General features: G+C 47.0%; 1 protein-coding gene across 2 annotated transcripts in view; it reads right to left on the bottom strand.

The window, feature by feature from the left end:
- The window catches only part of CSAD (cysteine sulfinic acid decarboxylase), a 32,035-nt gene extending 29,168 nt beyond the window's left edge, over positions 1-2,867 (bottom strand). The window contains exons 1-2 of one of the 2 annotated variants that reach the window (XM_060251993.1): positions 2,774-2,867; positions 1,295-1,447 (exon numbers count right to left, since the gene is read on the bottom strand). In XM_060251993.1, the coding sequence (XP_060107976.1) occupies positions 1,295-1,420 (126 nt within the window). In that variant the 5' untranslated portion in view covers positions 1,421-1,447; positions 2,774-2,867. Of the gene's footprint in view, positions 1-1,294; positions 1,448-2,475; positions 2,566-2,773 lie in introns of those variants that run through there. The other variant, XM_060251994.1, reaches the window with a different exon arrangement.
- Between the last annotated feature and the right edge of the window lie 11,551 nt (positions 2,868-14,418).

Below are 14,418 nucleotides of genomic sequence, written 5' to 3'. Positions count from 1 at the left end.
TTTTCCCACTGACTTTCCATCAGTCACACATCAATTGTGAATTTCCTGTTGGGAAGTCAGTTCCTAAACATATGGGGGTCTAGTTCAGATTGGGACCGATTCCTCACTAGCAGCTGCTCCACCCCCAAGCTTCTGTTTTCCCCAGCTCAAGTGATCAATTCCCCACCCATTGCTGCATGGGCACATTTTGACCCATGGCTCCCTCCAATTTTCCTAAAGGCTTCTAGAACTCTAAAAAAACAAGAGCAGGAAGCAGCAAGAGAAATTGGAGGGAGTTGCAGATCAAAATGCGCCCATGCAGCAACTTTGCGGGGGCGGGGGGGGGGGTGGTTGATCACTTGAACTGGGAAAAGCAGAAGCCCAGGCGTGGAGCAGCTGCTAGTAAGAAATTGGTCTGAGACTGTGTCACATGGAGCAATGGAGCTTTGGCCTAACCCTCCCCTACACTATTTTTCCAACTTAAAACAGCCCCATTCTATTTTCCTCATTGGGGAACTGAAACACAGTGCTGAGGCAGTTCAGATCAGGAAAATGACATGGGAGGGAAGGCAGAAACCTTCTCTCTTTCCTCATGCTCTATGTTTCCAATATGAATTGGGCACACACATACTAGGACAACGGTCCCCAACCTTTTTGGCACCAGGGACCGGTTTTGTGGAAGACAATTTTTCCACGGACCGGGGTGGGGTGGCGGTGATGCTTTTGGGATTATACAATTGTACACTTTATTTCTATTCGTTTGGTGTAATGTTTAAGTGAGCAGACTCTTATCTGGGAGAACCGGGTTTGATTCCCCACTCCTCCATTTGCAGCTGCTGGAATGGTAGAGTTGTCCTTGAAAGGGCAGCTTCTGGGGAGAGCTCTCTCAGACCCACCCACCTCACAGGGTGTCTGTTGTGGGGAAGGAAGATAAAGGAAATTGTGAGCTGTTCTGAGATTCAGAGTGGAGGGCAGGATATAAATCCAATGTCATCGTCTTATTATTACTACTACTACATTGTAATATATAATGAAATAATTATACAACTCAAGCCCCAGTTGCAAACAGGCCACGGACCGGTACTGGTCCACGGCCCGGGGGTTCGGGATCCGTGTACTAGGAAATTGAATTTCCAGCAACAAAGTCACAGCTGATATATGACAGCCTGCAAATCAGGTCAGAGAACCTAGTCATAACGCACAGCACACCACGATGTGTTGTTTAACCCTCTAGGTTAGCCATCTCTACCCCAGAAGCAGTAAGATGGGAAAAAAGCCAGGATCAGATTGGGAGAAAAAGCTCTAGAACCCTTACCTTTTCAGAGGCATCCATCCCTTTCCTGATGCCTTCCTCCATCATAATCTGGAATGCTTCTAGCAGGAATTCCTCACCAGCCACCTTATCCAAGCCAGGATGGGATAATAGATCATTGTCTGCCATTGTCAGCCACAGGTCTCGAATAAGCCCCTGGAAATCCCAGCAACAGAGGAAACTAATTCAAATTGCAGCCACTCCCCCAAGGCAAAGCCATTTAGAAATTATCTGCACCAACATGTTACAGCCCAGAGAATACCACCAACAGCCATTGCAGTCTGGACAGCCATCCCAGATTGGCGTGTTCCCTCAATGAAGAAAAACAACATGCTCAGGTTTTGTCCTGGAAAAGTAAGGACTTGGTTTATTTATTAATACACGACTTTTTCCCCCAGTGGGAATCCAAAGCACCTTACATCGTTATCCTCTTCTCCATTCTATCCTCTGAACAACCTGCTGAGGTAGGCTTAAGGCTGAGATAGAACTACTGGCCCAAAATCACCCAGCAAGCTTCTGTGGTAGAGAGGGAATTGGAACTAAAATCTCCCAGTCCTAATAGTACATCAGGAGGCTTAAAGAGGATCTAGATTTCCTCTAACATTCTGTGCAAAGTCTATGCTCATTTAGAGGCTAAGCATTCCCCACCTGTATCATTCCACCTCAGGAAAACATATCCAACTTTATTTTTTAAAACGGTGGATACCAGTATGTGTAAGCATCCTACTCTAACAATGTATTATTTCAGGAATCTTTTGTGTGCTTAATTTTTTAAAAACTGATTTATTCAGCTCTCTGGAGGCTGTGGTACTCCCCCATTCCCAGCAATGGAGCACGTGGCTGCCCTGAGATTTTCAAAAGCAGCAGGTAACCTACCCAGCAATGCTGTCCTTCAAGTAGGGGGTGAAATATTGGTACTGCCAAGAACTATATCAGGGAGGCAGGGAGAGAGAGACCGAGCCCTGACTTGGTAGCCCAGACTACCTGTTCTGATTAGATCTCAGAAGTTAAGCAAGATTGGCCCGAGTTTTATACACACAGTTTCAAACCCATTGATCCAGCCATAATTTTTTTTAAAAAATTAAAAATACAAACTGGGCAGCTGAATTCTGTGCCAAATACCAAGATTACACACTCGTATGGTGTGGAAAAACTGTGATCCCAACCATGGGTGCAGGGCACACCTGTTTTCACCTCCCTATGGCCTTGATTTCTTCTTTAGATTAACACCAAACATCTGCCAGACCTCTCTGCAGTTTCTCTCTGCCCTTCCTTGCTGCCAAACAACCTCTCTCTCTTTCTCCTTCCTCACAAACTGTTGCAAGTGGGGTGGAATTAACCCCCACTCTTTCAGCCAGCCAAAACACTTTCTAGAACCAAGCTCTATGCAGTCCAGGAAAACATTCAGCCAGAGCAGATACCATTTTTCCATAAGAGGAAAACAAAAGCTTAAAACTATTTTGCCAAGTTGCTAAAAGTTACCTGCTCATTCACGCATGGATCTCCGCAGATTTCAGGGCCAAAGTACAAGGGGAGCGACTTGTCACTGACAAGTATCGTTAGACACTGTGAGAGTTCAATACCTCTATAGCGGGGGTGTTTACATATATGCTAACAGCTTGTGGTGCCTTGCAGGAAAGCTATTTCTTTCTGGTATTGAGTCACCTATTTGTTTTCTTAGCCCTGAAACATCAGGGTTGGACCCATTTAGAGCCTTCCTAGAACACCCATTCCCCCCTCCCCAAAGCATTTGTAATTGTAAACATTAGAAGCAGCACATGCTGTGATTTAGCACTGTTGGAGAGATGAGGGGACTCAAATTGCCCGTTTGATTGACCTTTGCTCCTTTACAGCGACTTCATCAGTCAACAGTAGCAAACAATAATGCTTATCTCCATGTCATGAAAAAGCTGTACCTGTTGATTTCTGCGGATCAAGAGGCTATTAAAGGTACAGGACTTGAGAAGCTGGGTCTGCCCCCTCCCCTGGTGGTTTATCGACTGTAGGAGGGAATAACTATGCTGCTTGGCTGTGACAGATGCACTCCAAGTGCTGAAAAGATAGAGTGCACAAAAGGGAAAGATTGGGTTTTTTAAAACATTCAAATAAATAAATAAATAAATAAATAAATAAATAAAGCAAAATGATAAGGAAAGCAAAATGGAAACACTACAGTATTCAAGAAGCAGCAGCTAGGGAAATGTCACAGTTTTAGGGATGCCAACCTCCAGGTGGGACCTGGGGACCTTCCAGAATTACAGCTGATCTACAAACGACAAAAATCAGTTCCTTTGGAGTTAATGGCATTATACTCCATTGAGGTCCCTGTCCTCCCCAAGTTCCACCTCCTATTCTCCAGGGGTTTCCCAACCTGGATTTGGTAACCATACTCCCCCATTCCCAAGTGGCCAAGAGAGACCTGGGCAACCCTAGTTCCCAAGCTCCTGGCAATTATCTTGAAAAGGCAACATCCATGCATTGCCAAATCAGAAATATAAAAACGCATTAAACTGTATAGGCTTGCCAGGCTTCAGGTGGGACCTTGAGATCTGCTTTTACAACTGATCTCCAGCTGGCTACCCTGGAGAAAATGGCTGCTTTAAAGGGTGGACTCCATGAAACTGTACCATGCAGAGGCCCCTCCCCCTCCCAGATCCACCCACAAAGTCCCCAAGTATTTTCCAACACAGACCTGGCAACTCTAGTTGAAACTCCAATACTGCAGGGAAGAATGTCACATTCCTGTGATCTGGCATCACAGTTGAACTGTGACAACAAATACTGCTTCTCCAAGATAAACCTTCTAAAATGACACTATTTTTTGAATCCACAGTAAAAGTACAAGAACTGCACATTCCAACCTTTGAATAGGTTATTAAAAATACTGTAATCAAAACATCAACGAGAACACAAATCAGCCACTAAGAGAACCCACATGTTCATCCTTGACCTCAAAACATCACCCGGATACATGATTTACACTGTTCCCAAAGATTTCAAAAGTTGTAGAATTCCTTTTCCTTTTTAAACACCTGAGCTTGATATACTGTATGCTAACTGCCAAATAACACCACATGGTGGTCACCTGCTTCTTAGAACTCTTTCCATGATCTTTCTTCCTAGTTGATAGCATCAAGACTGAGTAAAGGAATCAATGTAGCATGGGATAACTGCAGGGGTGGGGAAATTCCAAAACAAATAGCAACTAGGAAACAGGACTTCTCTCTGATGAATGATGTTCCCTGGAAGGTCAGATGCTGAAGTTGAAGCTCAAATACTTTAGCTACCAAATGAGAAGGGAGCACTCACTGGAGAAGATCCTGATGCTGGGAAAGACAGAAGGCAAAAGAAGGGGACGGCAAAAGATGAGATGGCTGGACAGCGTTACTGATGTAACAAACATGAATTTGAGCAGGCTTCGGAGGATGGTGGAAGACAGGAGGGCCTGGCGTGACTTTGTCCATGGGGTCGCAAAGAGTTGGACTCGACTGTGCGACTGAACAACAACAAATGGGAGAGCTAAATCCTGTGCCATAGTCCTTGTCTACTGCCTTGAGGAAAAGCATTCTGTCTCTTTAATAGAGATGGAAGGTGCTGTTCTTTATCTCCATGCCATGAAAAGCTACAGGCACTCATTTCCACATATTATTCCTCTACTAATGGGAAAGGGCATTTCCCCCAGGCCTGTTGGCAACCTTCCTCTGATCCAAAGCTACTTCCGCCTCACTTGTTTTTTAACCCTAAATTACACCTCAGGAGATCTGATCGTAGACCTCCTACATCTTATGAAATCTAGATCCAAGTGGACAGTCTGTATTGCAAAGAAGGGAGCACCAGTGTGGTATAGAGGTTACAGTGCCTAGGGTTGCCAGGTCTGTCTTGGAAAATACCTGGAGACTTTGGGGGTGGATCCAGGAGAGGGTGGGGTTTAGGGAGGGGAGGGGCCTCCGCGGGGTAGAGTGCCCTAGAGTCCACCCTTTAAGCAGCCATTTTCTCCAGGGGAGCTGATCTCTGCCAGCTGGAGATCAGTTGTAAAAGTAGGAGATCTCCAGGCCCCACCTGGAGGCTGAGCAACCACTGACCTATACAGGCTACTGTGATCAGAAGTTACTATGCTGCATTTACAAATATAAGTGATATTTAATCAAACAGGTATAACCTTGAAACATTATACACAGTATCATATAGAAAGAGTTCATTATGCAACTTTACAGTAGAATGTACTTCTTAAATCCCATGAAAAGTAGACCGCAACAGGACCATTAACTTCCTGTTTCATTCAACAATTTCTTCAGGCTTGGGATTTACTTAGAAAGTTAAGTCAATCAAGACACAATTCTATTTTCTTTCCAAGGGATCTGACCAAATGTTCTTTCAATTTGTTAATTTCACTATTTTGCCACTGGATTCTAACTTTGTACCGCTTTGCATTCTAAACCACTGCCCACTGGCTATAAGTAGCTCTGCTCACTGTACCCCATTCCATTATCTGATGAAGTATGCATGCATATGAAAGCTTACATTCTGAATAAAACTTTGTTGATCTTAAAAGTCTACTGGGTGCCTATGGAAAACCCCCAGTTAAAGCATGGAGATCTCCTGGAATTACAAATAATGTCCAGACAAATGAAATCAGTCTCCATGGAGAAAATGACTGCTCTGGAGAATGGACTCTGTAGCATTATACCCCACAAAGGTCCCTTCCCCAAACCCCACCCCTTCCTAGGTCCACCTCCAAATATCTAGGAATTTCTGGAAATGGCAATCCTACCCATCCTAAACTTTTGTCCAGGGACCCAGAATCCTTAAGCTTGCCCCCAAAAATGTGTTTAGTTGTTGAGAACACCACAACAGTCTCCTCATGAATCCTTGTTGGAACACTGCTTTAACAAATACTGAAATGCAGAATTGCACAATTATTTTCTGAACTCTTGGAAAAGAGCACTGGATGACGCGCAGTACATCTTGTCCACGGCCTTATCCGATTTGCAAAGTTATAAAGATGACTATTATCCTTTACTTGCAACCACAGAACAGTCCTCCTTCCTCAAAGTTCAGCTTAGGCAGGAAATATTTCCACAAGCTAAGGCAGACATGTTACCTGAGGCATTTCCCAGCCCCAGCACCTGGGACACAGGAATTAAAAGGGCTTTTTTTTGTAGCAGGAACTCCTTTGCATATTAGAGAGCCACAAGAAATGAACATCAGATGTTTGGAAGGAAGGAAGGTTGGTTGGTTAGATGGGGGGAGAAAGGAGGGAGGGAGAGGTGGAAAGAAAGTTACTTGAACTTGAAATGAATTCTCCAAGCCACTGGCTAGTTTGGCAAAGTGATTTAAAGAGAGAAATGCCTTCTCCAAGCTAGCCAATGGGGGAGTGGGGGCTTTCAGAGCCACACAATGAGTGTGAAAGAGCCACACGTGGCTCCTGAGCCACAGTTTGTCTACCCTGAGCTATATTCATATCCCCTCCAACTGATCTGCACAACATGAAACACCAAGCTGGAGCTGTTCCTTACCAACTGGTCTATTTGTAAGTAAGCAGTCCACTTCACATTAGCTTTTTCCTCAAAACTTCCAAACTTCTTAGTCAGATACCGCAGCAATCCCTTGATATGCAAATATTAGCCAGGTAGTCATCAGGCTTATATCATTAATGTGAAAAGCTTCACCTGATGACTTCCAAGCATCAAACAGCTTTGAAAAAAGCCAGGCAGGTCAGGTTTTGTTTTTCTTGGTTCTTTGGCAAAAGCCTTATGTTCTTACGCAATCATGTTTGCACTCACAGCTAGGGTCACCAAAAGGCTTGGAGAAAAACAATTCTATCTTCAATTATTGCTCTCAGGTTGCCTGCATTCAAACCCAAGCAACTGCATGGAATAGTTTTATATATTGATTTTTTAAAATGACTGTGAATTGAATAATCAAGCTGAACTGTCAAATCAGTTTGAGGGCTTCAGCAGTCCTGGAGTAAAATACCCTGCTGCTTCACTTAATGCATGAATACCAGCAGCTGAAGCTTTTTATGGCATAGAAGTAAACAATATCATCGGAGAAACAAACAGCTCGTATTTAAGGAACAGGGCATTATTCTCTAGGCCTGTTGGTAAATCTATCTACAACACAAAGACCAACTAGACAAAATGGATAGTGTATAGTGTAGAAAAAGGGTGCACAATGTGGGAAGGGTACTGGTTTTAGTGATCCATATACTTCTTTGTTTAGAGTGCACTTGGATTTAATGCAGCAGCAGTGCTTATCCCAAACTTACCATAGGGCTACCAATCCCCAGGTGGGGGCAGGGGATCCCCTGGTTTGGAGGCCCTCTGCCTGCTTCAGGATAATCAGAAAGCGGTGGGGGGGGTAGAGGAAAATGTCTGCTGGGCACTCCATTATTCCCTATGGAGATAAATTCCCATAGGGTATAATGGCGAATTGATCTGTGGGTATCTGGGGCTATATGGGGGTGCCTGGTTTTTGAGGTAGAGGCACCAAATTTTCAGCATAGCATCCAATGCCTCTCTCCCCAAAATGCACTCCAAGTTTCAAAAGGATTGGACCAGGAGGTCCAATTCTATGAGTCCCCAAAGAAGGTGCCCCTATCCTTCATTATTTTCAATGGAAGGAAGGCATTTAAAAGGAGCAGGGTCCCTTTAAATGTGATGGCCAGAACACCCTTGGGAGTTCAATTATGCTTGTCACAACCTTGCTCCTGTCTCCACCTCCAAAGTCCCCAGATATTTCTTGAATTTAACTTGGCAACCCTAACCTACCTTGTGCTTGCAAGAGTATATAGTTACACAGAGCCATGTTTCAGTTTGAAACAAAAGAATGACTTTATTCTAGGGATGCCAGCCTCCAGGTAGGACCTGGGTATCTCCTGGAATTATAGCTCCTCTCCAGACTGCAGAGAAAATGAATGCTTTAAAGGGTGGGCTCTGTGACATTGAACCCCATCAAGGTCCCTGTCCTCTCCACCCAAATCTTTAGGAATTCCCCAACCTGGATCTGGCCACCTCCCATCCCTTGCTGGTGGCTGGAGGGTTTTGGGAATTCTACTTTATTCTAGAAATACGTGCCTGATAGCACAGGATAGAGAGATAGAGACAGTTCCTATACTAACTAACTAACTTCTCAGCATCTGCATCTCCATCTTGTGTCCCTGGAAGAGGGAGGGAGACAGAAGTTCTGAAAACGTTGAAACAGTGTGTGACTGCAATAAAAAAGGCCAACGTTATGCTGGAGATTATTAGGAATGGAAATGAAAACAAATCACCCAGTATCATAATGCCCCTGTATAAATTGATGGTGCAGCCTCATTTGGAGTACTGTGTACAATTCTGGTCACTCAAATAAGATATTATAGCATTGGAAAAGTGCAGAAAAGGGCAACTAAAATGATTAAAGGGTTGGAACACTTTTCCTATGTAGAAAGATTAAAATGCTTAGGGCTCTTTAGCTGGGAGAAATGACATTGGAGGGGTGACATGATAGAGATTTACAAGATTATGCATGGGATAGAGAAGGTAGAGAAAGAAGTACTTTTCTCCCTTTCTCATAATACAAGAACTCATGGGCACTCGATGAAATTGTTGAGCAGTTGTGTTAGAATGGATAAAAGGAAGTACTTCTTCACCCAAAGGGTGATTAACACATGGAATTCACTGCCACAGGAGGTGGTAGCAGGCAGCTACAAGCATAGATGGCTTCAAGAGGGGATTGGATAAACATATAGAACAGAGGTCCATCAGTGGCTATTAATCATAAGGTATGGATGGAACTGGGGGGTGGGCTCCCTCTGGGTGTCCTGCCCCCCTGGGAAAGTGCACGTGCAATACATCGCCTCTCCTTTCCCGGTGTAGTGAACGCTGCGTGGTCACTGTCTGGCTATGCCTGGCAGATGGTCACTGCAATGGCCTCTCCTACATTACTGCATCCGTGGCAACACCTTCTCGCTGGTCCCCCCCGTTTTCACAGAGTTTGCCACGTCATGGTGCGACCGAATGTCTGGCGGTATAACTGGATGGGCAGGCTGGGCTCACCAACCTCGCCAGCCAAGAGAAGGAAAACTCTAACATCAAGCCCGGGCAGAGCTCGTTAATGTAACATCTACCACCTGGAGGACTCGCTGCCGGCGTCCCGGCTAACTAGGCCATGGCAGATGACCCCATGGTGAAAGGGTGGAGCCAGTACTGCGCACACTGCGCCTCACCTAAAAATTCCTCTGCACAGGCCTGAAGGGTATCTACATCCACAACCCACAACATACCAAGTCCTGCAGTGATGGGCAAGGGGCGAAACGGCAGGTGGAAGATGCCACTGGAAGCCGCAGTCCCGATCCTGCATGTAGGCGGTTCAGGGTATTGGTCGCCTGATGCTGACCCGGAGACGAAAGCATTTTTCAGCAGCACCCTGAACGACCAAGCAGCCTTATTTAGGGACAGCACTGCTTGCTCTGTATGGAGAGGGGCCTAGAAAAGGTGGCCTAAATAAAGCTCGTCTCCTCCCTACCCCCCAGTTGGCTAGCCACGGTCAACGGGCATCCTTACTTGCAGTCGAAAAATAATCATACTGCTACAGCACCAACCCCAAATCAGACTTTTCCCTGCAGCCACTGTGGCCGGACCTACCTGTCCCGCATTGGTCTTGTCAGCCACCAGCAAGCCTGCAGCAGACTACTGCACCTTTCTTAAATCTCCGTTCGCGAAGTCAAGCTGAGAGAGATGGATGGAACTCTATGTCTGGGGCAAGTGATGCTCTGTATTCTTAGTGCTTGGGAGGGCAACAGTGGGAGGACTTCTAGTGTCCTGGCCCCACTGGTGGACCTTCTGATGGTAACTGATTTTTTTGGCCACTGTGTGACCGAGTGTTGGACTGGATGTGCCATTGGTCTGATCCAACATGGCTTCTCTTATGTTCTTATGAAATTGCTTTTCCTTAAACAGTGTTGATCTACACTTCAAAGGGAGTCAGTGAGAGTAGAGAGGAAACACAAAGATGCTTAGTGTCTGCCTACTGCCTGCAACTCTGTGATCATTTGCTTCTGGAGGCCAAGACACTGGGACATCGCATCTGGTACTCCCAACACCCAATTCACAAGAGGTTTTTACTGGAGGTAAGTGGACTACCCTGTAACATCACCTGGCTCCATTGTGGACAGTGTTCCCTCTAAACTGAGTTAGTATGAGCTAGCTTACAGATTTTTAGCCTCCAGCTCACATATTTTTGTCTTAGCTCAGAAGGATGACCCCAGAACACACTAATGTATGCAGTAGCTCACAACTTTAATTGCTCACAAGACTCTGCAGATTAGAGGGAACATTGATTGTGGCCCAAGTAACTGTGCCTTCCATCTGGGAGGTGGAATTCTACAATTGAGCCACCAACTACTGAGCTCAGTTTGTTCCCCTCAGCAAAATAGCAGCTTTGAAGGATGAACTCTGTTGGCATCACATCCCTGTTGAGCTTGCTCCCCCCAGACACCACTCCCACTCCCAAAAGTCCAGGAATTTTCCAAGCTTGAATTGGCAATAAGCCACATGTACACGCACAAGACGATGCAGAGGTAGAAATAAGTGCAACATATCTTAGTGTAGGTGAAGGATCTTAGTGTTCTTTTCCCTGCTGAAAGAAAAACAGCAGAACAAGCAGAGAAAGGTGGATTCCCTGCTGGGCTAGCTTTTCTGTTCATGTAGAAATAATTCAAGAGGAGTAACCATGCAGCAAAATTTTTGCTCAAGCAAAAGTTTTTACGGACGATGTGAAACAACATTCAAAATGGGAATCTACCCATGGTCCAACAGACTCCTTGGTGTGTGATTAAACATGAGTAGCTGTGTTAGTCTGTTGTATCTAAATAAAAGAACACAGAGCACCTTAAATGTTAAAAGCATGTGTTTTAATTAGAATCATAGAGTGAGTCAGAAGGGACTTCCAGAATCATCAGGGGTGGCCAACATGTGGCTTGGGAGTCACATGTGGTTCTTTCACACATATTGTGTAGCTCTCGAAGCCCCCACTGCCCTGACCTGCAAGCCAGCAGGCGGCTTGGAGAATGCAGTTAAAGTTACTTTCTTTCCACCTCTCCCTCCTCCACATCTACTTCCTGCCTGCCTGTTCTTAAGACACCTGATGTTCATGTCTTATGACTCTCAAACATCTGACATTTATATCTTATGTGGCTCTTACATAAAGCAAGTTTGGCTGTCCCCGATCTAGTCCAACCCCCTGCACAATGCACGAACTTCACAAATACCCCCCCCCCCGGTTGTGTCTTACAACACAGCAGACACTACGGAGGTGACCAGTGGAAGTCCACTGGTCCCCGGATGTAGCTCTGCAAATACGCTCCGCCAATCAAGATCTGTGGTGGGAAGTTTAACTGGCCAGGATTGGACCTGGCCAGACTGAGAGTTGTTCCAGGGTATGTATATAATCGGGACCCAGCCCGCGTTGCCTCGCCTTGTGATGTACTCGCTAATAAAGCATGTTGCCTTCAACACGTCTCGCCACTCAGTACATTACAGTACGGAGCGCAACTATGCCCAGATAGACAAGGAGGCCTTGGCAATAGTGGCGGGTGTGCATAAATTCAATGACTACCTGTATGGTAGGTGTTTCACGATCGCCACGGACCATAAGCCGCTACTGGGCCTCCTCGCCCCAGACCACCAGACACTGCAAATTCTGTCACAGCGCGTCCTGCAGTGGAACCCGTTCCTCAACTCGTACACATATGCCTTGGTCCACCGCCCCGGCAAAGCTATGGGACATGCGGACGCCCTCAGCCACCTGCCGCTGCCCTCTATGGACCTGTATCCCGCGCCCCGCCCACCATGTGATGCTTATAGAGACTCTATCAGAGAGACCCCTCCACGTCGCTGAGGTAGCTAAGGCCAAGGGTAGAGACCGCATCCTCGCACGCGTTTTAGTCTGGGTGGGAAGGGGTTGGCCCGCAGGCAAACTGGATGCAGAATTCAGGGCATTTGCATCACGCAGAGAAGAACTGTCCATGCACAAGGGGTGCCTTCTCTTGGGTAGCAGGGTGGTGGTCCCCCCCCATTGCATAAGCAAATGCTGGAAGACCTACACGAAACACACCCAGGGATAGTGTGCATGAAGGCCCTGGCACGTAGCTATGTATGGTGGCCAGGGATGGACGAGGAGATAGAAGGGTGAGTTCGAAGGTGCCAACCCTGCCAAGAGTCCCGACCCGATCCGCCCAGTGCCCCTGTCCACCGCTGGGAGTCCAACAGGAGGCCATGGTCCCGGTTACACCTAGACTTTGCAGGGCCATACCAGGGCCAAATATTCTTTATCTTAATAGATGCATACACCAAGTGGTCGGAAGTGATTTCCGTAGCTTCAACCTCCATCGCGGCAGCTGTCAGAGCCTTGCGAAGGGTCTTTTGCACTCATGGGATTCCCGAGACCCTCGTCACGGACAATGGGACTGCTTTCACCTCCCGGGAATTCCAGGAGTTCTTGAATCGGTACTTCATCCAGCACATTCGGTCCGCCCCTTTCCATCCAGCCACCAATGGCCAAGCAGAGCGCATGGTGCGCACCACTAAAGAGGCTCTGGGTCGCATTGTACAGGGAGATTGGGACCACTGCCTGGCAGCCTTCCTATTTGATAACAGAATCACCCCCCAACCCCATCACCGGGTTAAGCCCTGCCGAGTTACTAATGGTGAGGAAGTTGATCACGAGGCTAGACAGGTTGCATCCTGACCGGGCTACGGACCTCCGCAATTCCCCCGAAACCAGGGAAGCCGCTAGGGGATTCTTTCCAGGGGATCCGGTATACGCAAAGAACTTTGCAAGCGGGCCGGAGTGGTTAGCTGCCTGGGTGCTGCGGGTCACTGGGTCCCGCTCCTACGAGGTCTCGTCGGAGGGAGGCCAGATCCTAAGGAGGCATATTGACCAGCTGCGCCGTTGCACATTGCCGGAAGAACCGACAGCAATCGGGGGAGTACTAACAGCAACACCCCCGGAAGCTGCCCAGCCTATGCCGGCCACACCGACTATGCGGGCGGAAGAGCACCACAGCGGAGGGAGCACCTCCACCCCCAGAGAGGAGATTCCGGAACAGCAACAGGCGATGGACAGCCCTTTTCCGGCATCACCCCACCATGAGGAACCAGCCACCCTGCCAGCCACGGCGGCCACTCCAACTCCCCAAATAACCCCAAGGAGGTCGACCCGGGAATGCAGGGAGCCAGCCTACTTGAAAGACTTTGTGTCTTGAACTAGTGGGGGGAGGAGTGTTGCGTCTTGCATTTCAGTCCCGAAATTACAACACAGCGGACGCTACGGAGGTGACCAGTGGAAGTCCACTGGTCCCCGGATGTAGCTCTGCAAATACGCTCCACCAATCAAGATCTGTGGCAGGAAGTTTAACTGGCCAGGATTGGACCTGGCCAGACTGAGGGTTGTTCCAGGGTATGTATATAATCGGGACCCAGCCCGCGTTGCCTCGCCTTGTGATGTACTCGCTAATAAAGCATGCTGCCTTCAACACGTCTCGTCACTCAGTACATTACACCCCCCACTAACAAACACAGACCCCAATTTGTGATTCTTTTAATCTGCTAAAAACATTTCCATGACCCTACCTACCAACTCACGGCCCACTTTCTCTATATTTAAGGATGGCTTGCCAATTTTGTCTGCTTAGTGCATTACATTACTTAGAGTTTACATTCTGAATAAAATTTAGTTGGTCTTAGGTGCAACTTGTCTACTGCTGTGTTCTACATACATCCCCAGAGACCCCTGCTGCATGCCCAGAAGACGGCAAAAACCTCCAGAATCCCCGGTCAAACTGGCTTGGAGAAAATTGCTCCCAGAGTTTTAATCTTTAAACGGCCACTGCACTTTTGTTTTACCTTGCATGCGTAAAGCAAGGTTTTAAAATAGTAGGGGGGCCATACCCCGCCGTGACTCCAGGGGGCCTCGGTCTCAGTTAAATCTGTAGTTCTAGGCCTGGTAACCTTGGTAACATCACTTTTTTTTTTTTGCCCTCTACCAAAATGACGGCGGCGGGAGCTTCAAGAATTCGCCCAACGCGCGCGCACAAGTCAGCATCGAGCGGAACTGCTTGCCTGTTTGTGTGTGTGTACCGGGCT

The sequence above is a fragment of the Heteronotia binoei genome, chromosome 13, assembly GCF_032191835.1.
Source record: "Heteronotia binoei isolate CCM8104 ecotype False Entrance Well chromosome 13, APGP_CSIRO_Hbin_v1, whole genome shotgun sequence".
NCBI lineage: Eukaryota > Metazoa > Chordata > Lepidosauria > Squamata > Gekkonidae > Heteronotia > Heteronotia binoei.
The sequence above is the reverse complement of the archived record's forward strand: the minus strand, read 5'-3'. Positions and strand labels throughout refer to the sequence as shown.